Source organism: Carcharhinus amblyrhynchos, chromosome 3, assembly GCF_965287045.1.
Source record: "Carcharhinus amblyrhynchos chromosome 3, sCarAmb.v2.hapA, whole genome shotgun sequence".
Classification (NCBI taxonomy): domain Eukaryota; kingdom Metazoa; phylum Chordata; class Chondrichthyes; order Carcharhiniformes; family Carcharhinidae; genus Carcharhinus; species Carcharhinus amblyrhynchos.
The window spans coordinates 64,136,856-64,156,617 of NC_137326.1; the positions used below are offsets into that span (position 1 = coordinate 64,136,856).

Consider the following 19,762-nt stretch of genomic DNA (forward strand, 5'->3'; position numbering starts at 1 on the left):
CCTTATTGCTTCTCCAGTACACATAGCTTGTCTAGCTGCAGTGTTCATCAACTTCTGGGGTTGAATTCCTTCTTTGAGATACTAGTAGCTTTGCTCACTCACAACAGCAGCTGGTGCCTCTGTGTCTACCTCCATCATCAATGGCTGGCTGTCCACTATCAACTCTACTGTAATAGGGGCTACCTTCCCTGCTTCCACATGGTTTAATGACAGACCCTCCACCTCCAAGCAATGCAGTAGGGCTAGATTATTTAGTCTGCTTGTACTGGGTTGGGCTCATAACATTTAAGAAGTATTTAGATTTGTAGTTGCATAGGCACGCAAGAATATGGAACAAATGCCAGAAAACTTTAAAATTTAAAAATTTAATGTTGGCAAGTGCGAGGTGGTCCACTTTGGTAGGAATAATGGTAGGAAGGACTATTACTTACGTGGAGAAAAACTGCAGCAGGCGACGGTGCAGAGGGACCTCGGGGTCCTTGTGCATGAGTCGCAAAAACCCAGCTTGCAGGTGCAGCAGGTGGTCAGGAAGGCGAATGGGATGCTGGCCTTCATAGCGAGGGGGATTGAATATAAAAGTAGGGAGGTCTTGCTGCAGCTGTATAGGGCATTGGTGAGGCCGCAACTGGAGTACTGTGTGCATTTTTGGGCGCCGCACCTGCGCAAAGATATTTTGGCCTTGGAGGGAGTGCAGAGGAGGTTTACTAGGCTGATACCGGAGTTGAGGGGGTTGAGCTATGAGGAGAGGCTGAATAAACTAGGCTTGTACTCGTTAGAGTTTAGAAAAATGAGAGGAGATCTCATTGAGACGTATAAGATGATGAATGGGATGGATAGGATAGAGGTGGAAAGACTCTTCCCGCTCAAAAAAGACAATAGGACTAGGGGGCACAGCCTCAAGATAAAAGGGGGGCGGTTTAGAACGGAGTTGAGGAGGAACTTCTTCACTCAAAGGGTGGTGAATCTCTGGAATTCTCTGCCCGTTGAAGTGGTGGAGGCTGCCTCGCTAAATATTTTTAAGACGCGGGTTGACGGGTTTTTGATAGGAGAGGGGATTAAGGGTTATGGGGAGAGGGCGGGAATGTGGAACTGAGCAGCGACAGATCAGCCATGATCTTATTGAATGGCGGGGCAGGCTCGAAGGGCTGGATGGCCTACTCCTGCTCCTATTTCTTATGTTCTTATGTTCTTATAAAACGGGATTAGAATAGTTGGATGGTTTGTTTTGACAGGTGCAGATGCAATGGACCGAAGGCCATTTTTCAGAGCCATGAACATTTATGAATCTGTAACTCTGACATCTCATAGATCATAGAATCTCTACAATGCAGAAGGAAGACATTCAGCCCATCGAGTCTGCATCAACTTTCTGACAGGGTATCTTACTCAGCCAAACATTCCTTCCCCCACATCCAACACCACCCCCCCCCCCCCAATCACTGTAAACCCATGTATTTAGGTCCAATCCACCTAAACTGCACACATTTGGAGTGTGGGAGGAAACCGGAGTACCTGGAAGAAAGCCATGCAGACATGGGGAGAACATGAAACTCCACACAGTCACCCAAGGCTTGAATGAAATCCAGGCCTCTGGTTCTGCCTCTGTGAGGCCACAGTGCTGACCACTACGGAGACAACTCCCAACATTAGAGAGAGATAGAGAAAGAGAAAGAGAGAGAGAAGGTGAGCCTGACAGTGATGGGGAAGCTTTTGGAGAAGATACTGGGGGACAGGATATATTTGCATTTGGAAGGACGTGGACTCGTTAATGACAGGCAGCATGCCTCCGTATGGGAACAGTTATGTCTCACTGACTTGATTTGAATTTTTTGAAAAGGTGACAAAGAATATTGATGAGGGAAGGACTGAGGATTTAGTTTATATGGACTTTAGTAAGGCATTTGACAAGGTCCCACGTGGCAGACTGGTACAAAAGCTGAAATCACATGGGATTCGGAGTGGGCTGGTAGATTGAAACAGAACTGGCTTGGTTATGGAAGATGAGAGTAGCAGTGAAAGGGTGTTTTTCAGAATGGAGATCAGTAGCTAATGATGTTCCTCAGGGATCAGTGCTGGGACCTTTGTTGTTTGTAGTATATATAAATGATCTGGAGGAAAATATGAGGGGTTTGAGTTGTAAGTTTGCAGATGGCTGTGTACAGTTCTGGTCACCCTATTATAGAAAGGATATTATTAAACTAGGAAGAGTGCAGAAGAGATTTACTAGGATGCTACCAGGATTTGATGGTTTGAGTTATAAGGAGAGGCTCGATAGACTGGGACTTTTTTCTTTGGAGCATAGGAGGCTGAGGGGGTGATCTTACAGAGGGCTATAAAGTAATGGCATAGATCAACTAGATAATCAATATCTTTTCCCAAACGTAGGGGAGTCTAAAATTAGAGGTTTAAGGCAAGAGGAGAGAGATACAAAAGTGTCCAGAGGGGCAATTTTTTCCTGTGCTATACCTTTCTTTGTTCTTTGATCCTTGTTTTATATCAGACCCCTGTGAGTGCTGAATATGGGCGGCACAGTAGCACAGTGATTAGCACTGCTGCTTCACAGCACCAGGGACCTGGGTTTGATGCCCACCTTGGGTCACTGTCTGTGTGGAATTTGCACATTCTCCCTGTGTCTGCGTGGGTTTCCTCCGAGTGCTCCGGTTGCCTCCCACAGTCCAAAGGTGTGCAGACTAGGTTGATTAGCCGTTCTAAATTGCCCCTTAGTGTCCCGGGATGCATAGGTTAGAAGAATTAGTGGGTAAATATGTAGGGATGTGGGGGTAGGGCCTGGGTGGGATTGCAGTTGGTGCAGACCTGATGGGCCGAATGGCCTCTTTTTGCACTGTAGGATTCTATGAATTGCTTCTCTTCCAACCTGGTCGGTACGCAAGGCAAACTTTCACTTGCTCTTATAGCTAGTTTTACTTAGAACAGGTCACTAGTCTGTCGCCAGGGACACTACGCCACATTAAGTATGGCTGACCAGAAATCTCCCTTGCACTTATTCCTGACACTGGCATGTTCAAAGGATTTTGCAAGTTGATGCTCAAGCGTTGGCCATGTTATAAGCACACCTTGCTTGGCCATCAAGTTCTGGGGTGGGACTCAAACTCGGACTTTCTTGCTGAACCCATGGTCATCCACCCCAAACAGCACACTCAGTGATAGACTGAATGAGGGACTTCCACAAGCCAATCAGGAGCTTTCCCAGCTGACTCACTGAGTATATATCCAGCCTCCTGTAGTAAGCCCATTTACACTGCTTTGTTCAATATGCCTCCAAAGAAAGTAGCAGCAGTCACTAAAGTGACTGTTTCCACAACAGTTGCTGAGAGTGTTGCACCTTCAAAGAACCAGCGCCAGCTGCTTCAAGGTAGGAACTAGGGTGGGTGTTTTGATGCTTCCAACTTCATTCCTGTCTGTTTTTTTATGTGTATAAGAGTTACAGTTCTACAGCTGCACAGAGCTTCTATATTTGTCCTTCAAAACTGAAGGCATCTACCTCCATGAGTCTGTGTTTCTATAACTGGCTCCTACCTTTTGTTCAAGAGTGTGTTGGCCCCAAAGCTCTCTAGTTGGGTTGTTGGTTTGTTTTGAATTCTTCCACTTAATCCTAGATAAGCTGTTAGGATCCAATGTCTCTCCAACATGGTATCCACTATCTAATTGTGTTTAGTAATTAGGATGCCAAAATTACTTGGAATAGGATTTTTGGAACAGGTGAAGTACACTTAATTTCAATATTACTTTCTCCCCCTTTGAAATGATCTCACTCATATCTGTTTTCACTAATTCTCCCAGGTGTAGTAATAACTTGTAGTAATTTGCCTCTGGTACTAACACCAATTTGGAGTTGTATTAAAATGATTCTTCCTGTGAAAAATTTGAATGTATTCAACCCCTTTTCAAAGTTACTACTTCCTATTGAAGTGCTCTCAGTTCTGTCTTGCTCCTTGAGTGAAGCCCCAGGACTGTAACATGGGGTGTACTGATTTTAGAGGCTTTTGGCAGTTAAATGTTCCATACATTAATTACTGATCTATTAACATCCAGACCTTGACATCTTGCCAGAATTTGGTTCATTATCTAATCTTAATCACCAAAAGATGTCCCTGATTCCCAGGCTTGTAGCAGTGATATTTTCCAAAACTACTAGCCTTCTCCAGTGAAGGCTATCCACCCTATGCCATAATGGCCTATCTGTTTATTTACCCAGACATTTAATTATGCCTGTGATTGTCTGTGTCCATGGAACTAATTAACTACATCTTGTGAACCTACTGGTTGATTTATCTATCCATTGCAGGTGTGAACAGGAGAACCAGCACTGTATTGATTCTTTACAAACGCCCTCCTGTGCTAAAAATGGTGCTTCATGCATTGAAGAAAAGCAAAGATCGGAAAGGTACAACAGTGCCAGCTATCAGAAACTATATTCTGTCAACTTACCCTGCAGTAAACCCAGTCTACTTGAAGACCAGTCTCAAAAGAGCCCTTGCTATAGGCCTTGAGAAGGGCATTCTGATTCGGCCTGCAAATTCCAAAGCAACTGGAGCAACAGGAAGATTCAAAGTAAGCATGAAATTCTCTGGCTGGGGACTCCCAGTGAGATAATACAATCAAACTAGGGAATAGTGAAGCAGTGTTATAAAGCACTGGGTCTGATTGAGGAAACACTGAATTCCTGCCACTGGTGACGATGATATTACATCCATTGAGCAAAGATGTCAGAGCTGATAAAGTAATTGTAGTGACTGAGCTTCTGTCTGGTCTCCAAGTGTAAGACATTTGGTATGAAGTCAGTTGGGAAAAAGACCACATCCCAGCCTCAATGTAAAAGAAGCTGAACTGTGTTCATGTACATTCCCTGTGGAGATAGTGACCAAAAACATTATAATTTTTCTATTATCTAGCATTGGCAGATAGAAATACCATTTTCAGCTTTGGAACATAATGAATGGGGAAGTGTTTAACCTCCCATTCATTGACTGTCCACTCTTCCTGCTGCCTTGGCAAAGCAGCCAGCATAATTGAGGACCCATGCACCCCAGTCATTCTCCTCCACCTCCTTCCTTGGGCGGAGGGGGGAAGATACAAACAAGTCTAGGGTCATATACCAACTGACTCAGAGCAGCTTCTTCCCTGTTGCTGATCAACTTGCCTTGAATTAAGTTGATCTTTCTGTACACTCTAGCTGTGAATAACATTACATTCTGCACTCTCTCATTCCCTTTTATGAACAGCATGTTTTGTCTGTCACCAATACATGTGACAAATCAAAAATCAATCTAGTCAAATCACCAGTTTTCAATGATACCTCAATTCTTCTGCCCCCTGAGGTGGGGTTATATTGGAACTTCCCATTAACCCACAGCAGCAATGTTGAACTTCCACCAGTGGGATGTGCAAGGGACAAATGTGGGAACAACACTTGTCAAAAGTTAGACTAATGGAAACCCAATAGCATGTTTAACACTGAGCAATAAATGCTCATGAAGCTACCAATGTGTACATTAGCATTTTCTTTTAATCCACAGGTGATTTGGTCCGCCTTGCCCAACAAGGGGCATACACACAGTGGATTGTGCAAGGGCTGCTCTTGGATGTTGCTTCGAGTTGCCTAGTGCTTCATGTCATTAGTGTGTGCTTAAACTGGACTAGCCACAGGCAACATGACAGCTCAGTGACTATCACTGTTTGTTGTGCAGATACATGGATTTGGGCCAGTGTCTGTGGGAGTTTGTACATTCTCCCCATGCTTGCATGGGTTTTCTCCAGATGCTCCAGTTTCCTCCCACACCCCAAAAATGTGCTCTTAGGCTGATTGGCGTTAACATTGTCCCTAAATTAGTCTTCCCTCAATCTGGTTATAATTCCTTTATTGTGGAGTCCAATAGGTGCAGACAAAGGTCATGTGTAGAAGAGGGCACTCAATGTTAAAATGGTAGTGTGGACTTTTTGGGCCAAAAAGCCTGTTTCCCATGCTGTGTTGTTCTTTGTTTATTCTCTATGGCTTCAGATGAAACAACTTGCAAAAACACTTTCATAATGAGTTAATTCCATTTCTCTAACTCTGATCAAATTCAAACTATTCTGTGATTTTTTTTTTAAACTGATTCCTTGTTTTTCAGCTTGCAGCTAAATATGTGAAGAAAAGTGACTCTGAAAATGTTGATCCAAACAGTGAATCTGCTAAAGTTAATGTGAAGTCCAAAGCAAAGAAATCTGGCACTAATAAAAAATCTGGTAATGTCTAGATTATTTTTGACTGAAGGTCATCTGTCCATTGTCATGTTCCATTCATTGGTCTTGGGTTTTGATGTGCTAGTATAGAACATTGATTCAAATGTACACAGCAGCACAGTTAAGCAATGTAGCTAGTTGACTACAATCTGATTAAATATAACCCTGTTTGGATGCCATGTTTCTTGCTCAACAGCACCACAGTTCAGAAGCTTAACTGTTTGCCCATCCATAGATCCAGTGGGCTCATAACTGTAAAATTCAGTTTCATGTTGCTAACAGTCTTCAATCCACACATTCCAATCTCTTCCCCATGTCCTCAGTTGCTTTCCTCATAACTATTTCAAAATGCAGTGGTCTTTACCTTTTATCTTTTCTCAGAATGCTCTTGATCAATAAATTTCTCATGTACAATTATACATTATATCCTTTATCTCCTTCACCTCAGCTATATCTAACTGCTTCTTAAACATCTGTTTTGCCCTTGCCTACTTTGGTAGTGACTTTTATAGGCTGACCACTTGAGATTTCTCATCAGTCTACCCTGTACCCTCAGACTGATTCTGGACACCCTTCTATCAGGAGCATCTACCCTGTCTTATGAACGTAGAACGACCAGTTACAAAAACGATGACCCACTAGCCTATACCAATCCCTTTTCGTCCATAAACCTATCCAAAGATCTCTTAAACGCCCCCAAACTAGGTGCATTTACAACTGCAGCAGGCAGGGCATTCCAATCCCTCACCACCCGCTGGGTAAAGAACCTACCCCTGACATCCGTCCTGTAGCTATCCCCCCTTAATTTAAAGCCATGCCCCCTCATGCTAGCTTTCTCCATCCGAGGAAAAAGGCTATCACTATCCACCCTATCTAAACCTCTAATCATCTTATATGTTTCAATAAGATCCCCTCTTAGCTGCTGCCTTTCCAACAAAAACAACCCTAAATCCTTCAGTCTCTCCTCATAGGACCTCCCCACCATACCAGGCAACATCCTAGTAAACCTCCTCTGCACCCTCTCCAAAGCCTCCACATCCTTCTTGTAATGTGGGGACCAGAACTGCACACACTACTCCAAGTGCAGCCGCACCAGAGTAGTGTACAGTTGCAACATGACGCTGCGACTCCTAAATTCAATCCCCCTACCAATAAACGCCAAGACACCGTACGCCTTCTTAACAACCTTATCTACTTGATTCCCAACTTTCAGGGATCTATGTATACACACACACCTAGATCCCTCTGTTCATCCACACTATTCAAAGTCCTCCCGTTAGCCCTATACTCGACACATCTGTTGCTCCTACCAAAGTGAATTACCTCACACTTCTCTGCATTAAATTCCATCTGCCACCTCTCAGCCCAGCTCTGCAACCTATCTAAGTCTCCCTGCAGACTATGACACCCTTCCTCACAATCTACCACACCTCCGACTTTGGTGTCATCAGCAAATTTACTAATCCACCCAACTATACCCTCATCCAGATCATTAATAAAGATTACAAACAACAGTGGCCCCAAAACAGATCCCTGAGGCACACCACTCGTAACCGAACTCCATGATGAATATTTACCATCAACCACCACCCTCTGTCTCCTATCTGATAGCCAATTCCTGATCCAACTTCTTAGACTACCCACAATCCCATACATCTGCATTTTCTGCAGAAGCCTACCATGGTGAACCTTATCGAACGCCTTACTAAAATCCATATATACCACATCAACTGATAGAATTTTATAGATCACTCCACTCATCTAAACACCAACACAATCTCCTTTCAGTCCTGCCATCCCAGGAATCAGTCTGGTAAACCTTGAGCTGAACTGTCTAGAGACTTCTATTTTGTTTTTTCCTTCTGTCCAGGTGCTGTTTCACATTTTCTCTTCAATCTCTTTTCCATGGTTCTATTGAATAGGACAAGATAGTTGGATCTGGTCTCTTGTCTTCCCCATGCTGTGCTGTATCAAGACAACCAGTTTTGGCTAAAATTGAGCCATTTTGATCTGCTACAGTTCCTTGGTCATTCCCTCTCTCTCCCTTTCAACAAAATCTCCACTAATTGTCTTGAATCTGATTTTTTTTTTCAATTGGGTTGAACTCATGTGAAATGTGCTCAGATGGTTCTGGAGGCTTTAGTATAACAATGGAATTTTGGTTCCATAGCTCTTCCAATGAGGAAAGAGATGGGGCATTCTGACCAGATCTGCCCCCTCAATTCTATTCCAAATACAGTTTATGATTGGGACTCAATTGCCATGTTATACTATCCTCTGGTTTTGAAACCTCACTTGGTTCACTTTGACTTGTTTTTGAGAAGGTGACCAAAGAGGTGGATGGGGGTAAGGCAGTTGACGTGGTATACATGGATTTTAGTAAGGCGTTCGATAAGGTTCACCATGGTAGGTTTCTGCAGAAAATGCAGATGTATGGGATTGTGGGTAATCTAGGAAGTTGGATCAGGAATTGGCTATCAGATAGGAGACAGAGGGTGGTGGTGGATGGTAAATATTCATCATGGAGTGCAGTTACGAGTGGTGTGCCTCAGGGATCTGTTTTGGGGCCACTGTTGTTTGTAATTTTTATTAATGATCTGGATGAGGGTATAGTTGGGTGGATTAGTAAATTTGCTGATGACACCAAAGTTGGAGGTGTGGTAGATTGTGAGGAAGGGTGTCATAGTCTGCAGGGAGACTTAGATAGGTTGCAGAGCTGGGCCGAGAGGTGGCGGATGGAATTTAATGCGGAGAAGTGTGAGGTAATTCACTTTGGTAGGAGCAACAGATGTGTCGAGTATAGGGCTAACGGGAGGACTTTGAATAGTGTGGATGAACAGAGGGATCTAGGTGTGTGTGTACATAGATCCCTGAAAGTTGGGAATCAAGTAGATAAGGTTGTCAAGAAGGCGTACGGTGTCTTGGCGTTTATTGGTAGGGGGATTGAATTTAGGAGTCGCAGTGTAATGTTGCAACTGTACACTACTCTAGTGCGGCCGCACTTGGAGTACTGTGTGCAGTTCTGGTCCCCGCATTACAAGAAGGATGTGGAGGCGTTGGAGAGGGTGCAGAGGAGGTTTACTAGGATGTTGCCTGGTATGGTGGGGAGGTCCTATGAGGAGAGACTGAGGGATCTAGGGTTGTTTTCGTTGGGAAGAAGGCGGCTAAGAGGGGATCTTATTGAAACATATAAGATGATTAGAGGTTTAGATAGGGTGGATAGTGATAGCCTTTTTCCTCGGATGGAGAAAGCTAGCACGAGGGGGCATGACTTTAAATTAAGGGGGGGTAGCTACAGGACGGATGTCAGGGGTAGGTTCTTTACCCAGCGGGTGGTGAGGGATTGGAATGCCCTGCCTGCTGCAGTTGTAGATGCGTCTAGTTTGGGGGCGTTTAAGAGATCTCTGGATAGGTTTATGGACGAAAAGGGATTGGTATAGGCTAGTGGGTCATTGTTTTTGTAACTGGTCGGCGCAACATCGTGGGCCGAAGGGCCTGTTCTGCGCTGTAATGTTCTATGTTCTATGTTCTATATTGTACATAACCACTTAAACTAACTTTACAAAAATCTATTCCCTGCAGACACATCCAAGATAAAATCAGCAAGCCTTTCAAAGGGAGATTCTGGACAGGTGAGTGATTTTTAAATTCTGCTGTAGTAATCAGTAATCTTTTGAACTGAAGTGGGGTCAGGGATCCTTGCTTAATAACAATCCCTCCAGCTTTAGCTTGTCAAGCTTTGAGCTGATCCTAATGAACTGATGCCAAAGAACTTTCAATGCTGTATAAAGTAAATTAACTACATGTAATAGTTTAGGAAATAATCCATTTGGAGAGATCAGAAAGGCAATAGACATCCTGGGAAGATGGCAGTGTTTAGTTCACAAGTGACAATCAATGAGCAGTGAATTAGGAATAATTTGAGTTGTGCTTTTTATTCTTTCAGGTTAAAAAGCCCAAACACCCTTCAGACAACAACAAAAAGAGCAAGGCTGTAAAAACTGAACCAGCTTCAATTTCAAAAGGCTTGCCAAATAAAGCTGCAAAATCACTGCCTCCAACTGACACTGTGGTGAAACAAGGCCCTATGTGCCAAGGAAAGAAGAGAGCACTAAAAGAGACTGTACCACCTAGTAGTAAATCAGGGCCCCCTGCCTCTGGGTCCCTGGGCTTGAAGGAAGCCCCTGAGGGCCAAGCCAAGAAATCTGTAAAACCAAAGAAAAAAGTGCAAAAAGAATAATTTACTTCACACAAACCTTCTGATCATAAATGAGACAACTTGCACTTTTTAAATGATTTTGTACATTCTTTAATAAAAGTTATGTTGTGGAGATCTTGATCAAATGATAAATTCTAAAACTTGTAGCCAAGGTAAGTGACCTTTTAAAGATCACTTAAATTTTAGTGATCTTCAAGGTAGCATGTTTGCAGCTAGCTCTAAATACTTCTGTTTTTAAGAACTCCTCTCCCTGGGGTGGCTGCTTCAAGCCCTAATTGGTCAGGCTGGGTGATCTGCCCTTTTTTTAAAGGGGCAGACTCCCTAATTAACATCAGGGAATTAGTGGATAAACTCAAACTCAAACCTGTTAACACAAGTGCTGTCCCCAGATAGTTCCTAAATGTGGGAGAAAGGCAAGAACCTGGTTTCACTGAATATTCCACCTGAAGTAAAACAAAGCATGCAATTTCCCCTAGTATTTCTGGCATTTAACATCCTGTCCATAGCTCCTCATTTAGCTGAACAGACTGAAATACTATTAATAGATTAAAATGAATGGCTGGTTCCTGTTTCACTAAGGGATGATTGGCCTCTTCCTGCACTAAGGTTAAAAATGGCAGCCAATAGATGCTTTGGGATCAATAGTTACTAGCAACAAGTTCTGATGTCTGTTTCTATCTTTAAAGAAATAAGGCTGCCTATTGACTTTTCATGAGGCAGAAATCCTTTAAGATGAGTGTACTACCCTAAGTGCATCTAGTTTGATCCTTTTTATACAGATGGCATTCACCTGACTTTATCTACAACTAGAGAAAACAATGCACTCTTGATTGTTTTTTCATGGGATGTGGGTGGCACAGGTAAGGCTAGCTTTTATTGCCCTTTAACTCCAACTAACAGTCCACCAAATTGCTGTGGGCCCAACTAGGTCACAATGGCAGATTTCCTTAAAGGATATTAGTGAACTAGATGAATGTTTGTTTCTTTCTCCTGCAGTGGATGAGAAATTTTCATGTTCTTGTGGCTAGTCTGTCATAACACTAGACTATGAAGAGACTAAATAGACTGGGTCTGTACTCATTGAAGTTTAGATGGATAGGGTAGAGGTAGAGATACTTCCTGCTCAAAGGACAGCAGGACTAGAGGGCACAGCCTCAAGATGGGGGGGGGGAGAAAACAAGGAGAAGTTTAGAACAGAGTTGAGGAGGAACTTCTTCACTCAAAGGGTGGTGAATATCTGGAATTCTCTACCTGTTTTGAAGTGGTGGAGGCTACCTCACCTGAGTATATTAAGTCACTGGGTAGATACCTTTTTGGTAGGAAAGTGGAACTGATCCACTTCAGATTAGCCATTCTTGTTGAATGGCAGGGCAGGCTTGAAGGGCTAGATGGCCTACTCCTGCTCCTAATGTTCAAATGGGGGACAAGGTTTGGGGAGGCAGGAGGTGAGATATTTGGTTATGTTCTTGTAGCTACTTTATGGCAGTCCAGTTGAGTTTCTGGTCAATGGTAACCCTAAGTAGTTGACAGTGAGGAATTCAGTGATGGTAACATTGAATGGCAAAGGCTGGTGGTTTAGTGTCTGTGGTTGATGGTCATTACCAGGCATTTGTGGTGCAGATGTTACTTACCACATGTCAGCCCAAGCCTGATATTGTCCAGATCTTGTTGCATTTGCACATGGATTGCTTCAGTATCTGAGTTGCAAACAGTGCTGAACATTGTACAATCATCCACACTTCTGACCTTATGAAGGAGGGAAGATTTATTAAAGATTTTTGGGCCTAGGATACTGCCCTAAACCTCTACTAGTCCTGTAGCTGAGATTGATGACCCACAACCATCTTTCTTTGTGACAGGTACAGTTCCAATCAATGAGCTTGTTCCCTAATACCTACTGATTAGTTTTGCTACCACTCAATCATTTGTGGCCTTGATCTCAAGGGTTGTCATTCTCATCACCTCTGGTTCAAACAAGAGCTGTGCCCCTGGCAGAACCAAGACTGGGTGTTACTGAACAGATGCTGTTTGATGGCACTGATCACTAGTGATGGGACAGCAATCAGCTGAGTTGCACTATGTATACAGAACATGCCTGGGCAATTTCCCACTGGGTAGATGCCAGTTTTACAGCTATATTGGAATAGCTTGGCTAGGGGTCCAGCAAGTCTTGAAGTACAAGTGCTGGAGTGTTTCCATTGCTCCTTTTGGAGGGAATCAAATGGCTAGATACTAGTATCTACTGTTGGACCATCAGGAGGCCAACATGTATCATCCACTTGGCACTTCTGGCTGAAGATTGCTGTGAATCTTTTAGTGTAGTCTTCTGTACTAAGCTGCTCCCATGAAGATGGGGATATTTGTGGAGACACCTCCTCCAGTGAATTATTTAATTATCCACCCAAACCAGAATTGAATCTGAGGCAGCCATGCTAACCACTGTTCTGCAGAACTTGGATCTGATATGTTGGCTGTGGGATCACTTAGCTATGTCCATCACTTGCTGTTTGGCATACAAGTACTGTAGCTTCACCAGGTTGACACTTGAGGTATGCCCTGGCATCATGCCCTCCTACACTCCATTGATTCCCATAACATCAAGCCATGGGTTATGCTGTGCCATGGAGGTGGAAGTTTGTGCTAGACAATGGATACAATCATCTGCAGCTAGCAGATTGGTAAGGGTGATATCAAGTATGGTTTTTCCTTAATGTTCTCACCATCTCACCAGTCTCAATATAACAGTTAAAGTTTTATAATTGTTATATTCTGCACTGTAATGTTCTATAATCTTTAGCTTGATCAGTAGTGTTGCAGCCAAGCCACTCTTGGTGGTGAACACTGAAATCCTCCACCAGAGTACATTCTGCCCTTACCATCCTCAGTGCTTCCTCCAATTGTTGCTCAATATGAAGTATGAAGGATGGGACATGGTAACCATAAGAGATTTCCTTGCCCATGTTTAACCTAAAGCCATGAGACCTCATGGAATCCAGAGCCAATGAGGAGTCCCATGGTAATTCCCTCCTTACTGTATACCACTGCTGTAAGCTTGATCTATTCTCGACTAATAGTGAGACAGCTTTCCCAATTTTGCCACTCACTCCCAGATGTTCTGCAGGATTGACAGTGCAGTTTTGCCATTGTCTTCAGTGCCTAGATTGGTACTAGGTGGCCCAGGAGCTCAAGGGGGAGACAGACATTGCGGGATCTAGCTGTGGGCATTCTTAAATCTACCCAGTGATCAGTATTAATCAAATGCAAAAAATACTTAAATGGGCTATTCTGCCCTGTAGGGATTCTAAGTCTATCTTATCCTTCCCCCACCCCACCCCTGCCAATACCCTCACATTTCCCATAGCTTGGGACACTTGCATATCTTTGAATTGTGGGAGGAAACCTATACAGACTTGGAGAATCACCAAACTCAGAATTGAATGATTTGAGGTAGCTTATGCTAACCATTATGCACCCAGACAGGTGGATTGGAATCAAGACTGAAGGCCTCCCATTGCTCTTCACCTGCTGAACAGTTCAGGGCTGATCACTGGTTCAGTGGGTAGATTTATTCCCAGAGCTAGCTCCTGTAATGTCTGAAAACTAAGCAAGGAATGTTCAGAATTCCTCTCCATCCTCACTTTTTTTTTACCTTTTTTTCCTAGCCTGTTAGGGTTATTTTGTGCATCTGTTGGAAACCTGTACTGTTTTGTTTGTAATTCTGACTGACCCCCCCCCCCCAACCCCCCGAACTTTTGATACATTTGGGGATTGGTTAGTTCAGTTGACTGGACAGCTGATGTTTGATACAGAAGAACACCAGCAGTATAGGTTCAATTCCTGTACTGACTGAGTACTACGGTACTGATGCACCCTGCCTGACCTCCCTCAGCCCAACTCCTATTCTACCCACTCACCTTGCATACTTTACCATCTCCCTAGCTTCTCAAAGACCCTTTTAAAACCTACCTGCCTTACAGTAGCTGGTGCTGATGTCAAACTTGGACACATTTGAAGATGGTGAGAGAAGTGCTACTGAAGACATTTCAGAATTTGATTGAGAATGTGGTTTAAAAAGTATTTGCCACGCTTAGGCTTTATTAATAGAGGCAGGAAGTTTGTTTAAACAATCATAAAACACTACTCTAGTAGGAGTGTTACATTTTTCTTGGTGAGAGTTAAGCTCTACTAGTCCAGAGCAGTAAGCACTGCTGCACAGCCTGTAACTACAAAGTTGTTGCTGCTTGCTCTATTCTACTCTCTCATTCACCTTAGCTCTATTTCTGGGTCAGGGCTGCTTTTCAACCTCCATCAAATTGTAATCAGAGCTTGTGCAAGAACAACAGTGGTTTAATCTGGGCACGAGCTTGGTTTTTGGGCATTAAGAAAGTGATCAGACAGCATGCAACAAACCATTTTATTTAAAAATAAAAAGTTCACGGTGAGTCTATGACAAAAAATCAGTCCAAACCCATGCAATCCTAACAGGCTGTAACACTGAACAATGACTGTTACCTTCTGAACATGTTGAATCAGCCACCATTTGACAGATCTGAAACTGCTGCCTGCTAGTACATTATACCAAGCACTCTGCTTAAAGCCATTGTTTTACAAACATTCACAGTTAATTGGAGGGTTCCACCTAATCATACTATTCCTGATTGTGGACAGTCTGTGAATTTACATAGGAATTAGCAGGGAGAGGTAATTCAGTGCATCAAATCCGCTTTGCTGTTTGATAAGATCATGGCTGATCTCATTGCAGCCTCAACCCCAATTTCCTATCCATCCTCCATAGCCCTAGAGTCCCTTGTTAATCAAATCAAATTGGATTTCTTCAGTAATCCAGCCTTCAATGCTTACAGGAAGAGCATTCCAAACATTAATAACCCTTTTGGAAGAAATTCCTCCTCATCTCCATCTTCCACAGGAAGCACCTTTTTAAACAGTGCCCCCCTTTTGTTCTAGATTCCTCCACGTCCTTTCAGCATCAACTCAATTAATCGTCCTCAATCTTGTATTTCAGTAGATTCACCTCTCATTCTTCCAAACGCCAATGAATACATGTGCAACATTTCCTCATCAGACTCCAGGTGCAGTTGTAGAAAGATGTTTCTACTTTATACTCCATTCCTCCTGCAATAAAGGCCAACATTCCATTGCTCTTGCTAATGACACGCTGACCTTCATGCATCTGGACACCCAGATCTCTCTGTGCTACAGCATTCTGCAATCTCCATTTAAATAATATACTTTTCAAACCCTCCTGCCATTTCCTCAATTTATACTGCACCTGCCAAATTTTTTCTCACTCAACCTATTTTTATCCCTTTGAATCCTCCTCAAACATCTTACCAGCAAATTTGGTTGCAACACACACTCTCCCTTCATCCAAGTCATTATTAGACTGTAAATGGTTCAAGTCCCAGCACAGACCCCTGCGGCACACATGTTACAGCTTATTAAATTGAAAATAACCGATTTATCCTGACCCTATTTTCTGCTAGTTAGCTAATCCTCTTTTGCTGCTGATATAGCATACTCAAGGCTATCAGCTTTTACCTTGTGTGGCATCTCATCAAATGTGGGAGTATGTTCTGTTGCATTAAAGAAAGGAGATGCAAGCTCCCAATCTTCCTACTACTGGGTGCATTAGAAAATAGCCAGTGACCCAAGTTTTCCATCAATTTTTCCTCAGTTGAATTTGCTCGCACTTTATCCCCACAGATTGCTGCATCAAAACACAAAGGATCAGTTCTTAAGTATTTTAAACAGCACGTTAGCTCCTACTACAGTAGCTGTGTGATGTCAGCCACTGAGCACAGTGCAGGCCTATTGACACATTACAGACAGGTATCAGCCACTACTAAAGACAGCTCTCTATTCAGTCCACAACCAAGGTGAGCCTCCAACAGGTGTTAGGCTTCACACCTGATCCAGGATTACTATACAGGGACTTTGGCCAACAGGAGGTAGACTTCACTCATGCCATTGTGTAGTGGGTTCTTGGGACCTTTCTCTGTCTATAAAATGTACACAGGCCCATTGAATTCCGAGGTTACAACCCCTTCAGTTACTGTTAATGTTTCTAGATAATTAGTCTGAATTAACCGATTGTCAGAGAAGCTTCTGTTGCCATATATAGACAGGCTGCTGTTAATCTCCAGCTGTGGAGTATAAGCTTCATGTACTTCATTTTACATCAGCTGCTCACTGCTATCCTGCCCACCTAGACCTGTGCCATCCCAGAGGGTGGGCTGGCAACTGGGGTTTTGATTGTTGGGGGAATAGATTATCGTGGGTGAGTCATCTCGCCTCACCCACCACTGCCATAGCAGGATGGGTGTGGGGAGAAGTGGAACCTAGGACTCACTGAAACCAAGAGCAATGGCCATTCAGGGAGGGGCTGAATGGCCTCTCCCCAATCTCATATTTCCTTATTCTATCTCAGTTGAAGCCTCTCTGTCCCCCCAGGACAGACCTTCAACCACATTGGTTAGTAACTTGTTAATAGTTATATGTACTTGTTTACTTTGTTACATTAGTAAACTTCAACGACTATGATCTGAAGTATCAGTATTCCATCTGTAAGGGGCAAAGAGCCATTAAACTGGGAGCCTGTTCTGAAGGAAGGTTTCCTGTTAGAAAATTCTGCAAACTATATAGTTCTACGCAATCCTGAAAAAAATCTTGTTTGTACAATAAATCCCATCCCCCCCTCCACTTGTCACCCCCAACAGACACCATCCCTAGGTTAGAAATAAATTCCTGAGACTGTAGGGCTGTCACTCAATAACTGCCCATTCCCCCATCCCTCCCCACTCCCAATTGATGTAACCCTGAGATTAGTGGCACCAGTCCTGCTCTGAGTACAAGTCCCACCCTTCTTTCCATTGTCGCCACTTCAATGACCATCTCGCAGTGATCACACCACAATGGTGCCTCTGGGTGAATTCTCTGTCCCCTCCTACCCACCGCTTCCCTCAAGTTGTATTAGAGCTGCTTGCTCTCTGGTGATTGCCAGATGTCTCAGCTAGGTGTATAGCAATAACCATCCTCCCACCCCCTTTCAAGAATATACATTTCTTCCCTACTCTGCACCACACCATCAACTTCCCCCCCCTTCCCTGGATGGCAGAGGTTGTACTCATGAACATCAAGCTTGTGCCAACTTGAACACATGCTGCATGTTGGTACTGATTCTCTATTCTGCCACACTGGCTACCTGGTCCAAAACCCTCGTGGCTGAAGGAAAACACAGTCCCTGTTCATGTTCAGGGCCAGTGGCCAGCATTAATAGGCTAGGTAGAGCTGTCTGTCGAAGGTTCTCAGTGCTGAGGGTGCAGGTCAATGGTGTACTCAGTCGGTGAATTGCTCCCAGCTAGGCCTCACTAGAGCACTCGTAAATATTGTCCTCCATCAATGCAATGACTTGTTCAAACTTGTGTTGAAACTGCATGCGTCTGGTCATGGAGTTTGATTCCAAGGCATTCATCAGCTAGAGAGAGAGAAAGAGATGGTAAATATGGGCAAGAGGGTGGACAGGGCAAGAGGGCAGAGGAGGCAGGAGGGGGCAAACTTGGAGAGAACGTCCTCCAAAGAGGTAGCTCCAAATCAATGCCCTGTTCCAGTTTTCTGCTGGTGATATTTGGAGTACAATGCAATGGAAATCAATGCTCTGGGTGAGGATGGAGGCTTCAGGTGAAGTCGGTTGCGCTTCCACTTCTGCTCACTATCCAGTAACCCAGTTGGAAAATGGGTGAGCATATATGTTCATTGGTCTGTACTTGTAGCTGCACTGTTTGACAGAATATACGTGCAGAAATTATGGAGGCTTGTAAGGTGGTACTGGAACTATCCCAGGAAATTTTAGTCTTCACATAGGCTGGATAAAACAAATTGGTCAAGGTAGCCTGAAGGATGAGTTCTTAAGTGTGTATGTGGGACAACTGCAGTACATTCTAGAGACAACCAGGAAGCAGGTTATTCTAGATCTGGTAATGCGTAATAAGACCCCTCTGCTCTGCTTCGCCATCCATTGCCATTGTGTGCGTGTGTGCGTGTGCATGCATACCTACCTGCATCTCAGTGAGAGAGTGTGTGCTAGTGAGAGAATGGCTGCAAGGTGTAAGGGAGCCATGAGATAGCAGCAGTTGTGTTTATAAGGCTCTGTCTGGTCAGTGAATCTGTTCCCATCTACTTACTACCGTCCAGATCAGACAATAGTGTGAATTTATAGAAACTCAAAATACTCACTTGACTGCGATATCTCTTGGCATATTTGTAGATTTCACCCATTGCAAACTTGGTGTTAAACTCATTTCGGTAGTTCTGTAAAGGAAACAAAGAAAATGTTTACAATTCTCTAACCAAGGCTTGATACGGCCCACACTGAGCATCGATAATAAAACATGGGCGAGCACAGTGGCACAATGGTTAGTACTGCTCCCTCACAGTGCCAGGGACCCGGGTTCGATTCCTGGCTTAGGTCACTATCTGTGTGGAGTTTGCACGTTCTCCCTGTGTCTGCGTAGGTTTCCTCCCACATTCTAAAGATGTGCGGGTTAGATTGATTGGCCATGTTAAGTTGCCTCTTGGTGTCCTGGGATGTGTAGGTTGGAGGGATTAGTGGGGGAATGTGTTGGGGTTGTGGAGATAGAGTCTGGGTTGGAATTATTGTTGATGCAGACTTGATGTGCCGAATGGCCTCTTTCTGCACTGTACAGATTCTATGATCTTCATTCAGCTCAGCTTGTTATCAGAAACACCAGCAGAGAGGAGGGAACCAATATTTAACATTGTATCTGACCATTCTATGTCTTTCTGTGTCAGAGTAAAGCACCCTTTACACTGTGCCCATCAAACACTCCCAGGACAGATACAGCAGAGGGTTAGATACAGAGTAAAGCTCTCTTTGCTCTCTCTCTCTCTCAGTTCCTGCTCTTTGCTCAATGCCTGCTGCTTACCCGGGACTCCTCTGCAAGGTGAGCATTCATTTCCTGTTCGCTTAGTGTGACCATTTCTTGGATCTCTCTGTAATATTTCTGCACAGCCTTCTTGTACTCTGGAATTTCCTTGGCATACAAGAGTTTATTTGTTGGTGAATCCTAAAGAAAAAAATTAGGATTGTGTGTTATGATCCCAGAGAGGCCTGAATACACAACAACCTAACACCAGCAAACTCAAGAAAAGATATTTGCCTTGTCTTAAATTCATTATACGGGGTGTGGGGGTCACTGGTTAGACCAGCATTTATTACCCATTCCTAACTGCCCTTGAGAAAGTGATGGTGAGCCAGCTTCT

The 19,762-nt window shown here is 43.6% G+C and overlaps 2 protein-coding genes across 2 annotated transcripts in view; one reads left to right on the top strand and one right to left on the bottom strand.

Moving 5' to 3' along the window:
* Positions 1–3,254: 3,254 nt before the first annotated feature.
* Positions 3,255–10,979, top strand: LOC145341389 (uncharacterized). The gene is made up of 5 exons (XM_080186329.1): positions 3,255–3,373; positions 4,307–4,572; positions 6,132–6,246; positions 9,826–9,875; positions 10,190–10,979. The coding sequence occupies exons 1-5, from the start codon at positions 3,274–3,276 to the stop codon at positions 10,481–10,483; spliced, it is 825 nt and encodes a 274-aa protein (XP_080042455.1). The 5' UTR covers positions 3,255–3,273; the 3' UTR covers positions 10,484–10,979.
* A 3,883-nt stretch (positions 10,980–14,862) lies between these two features.
* Positions 14,863–19,762, bottom strand: part of plxnd1 (plexin D1) — a 176,737-nt gene continuing 171,837 nt past the window's right edge. Inside the window, exons 34-36 of the mRNA XM_080184802.1 lie at positions 19,426–19,566; positions 18,716–18,790; positions 14,863–17,957 (exon numbers count right to left, since the gene is read on the bottom strand). Of these exons, the coding sequence (XP_080040928.1) occupies positions 17,841–17,957; positions 18,716–18,790; positions 19,426–19,566 (333 nt within the window). The 3' untranslated portion in view covers positions 14,863–17,840. The remainder of the gene's footprint in view (positions 17,958–18,715; positions 18,791–19,425; positions 19,567–19,762) is intronic.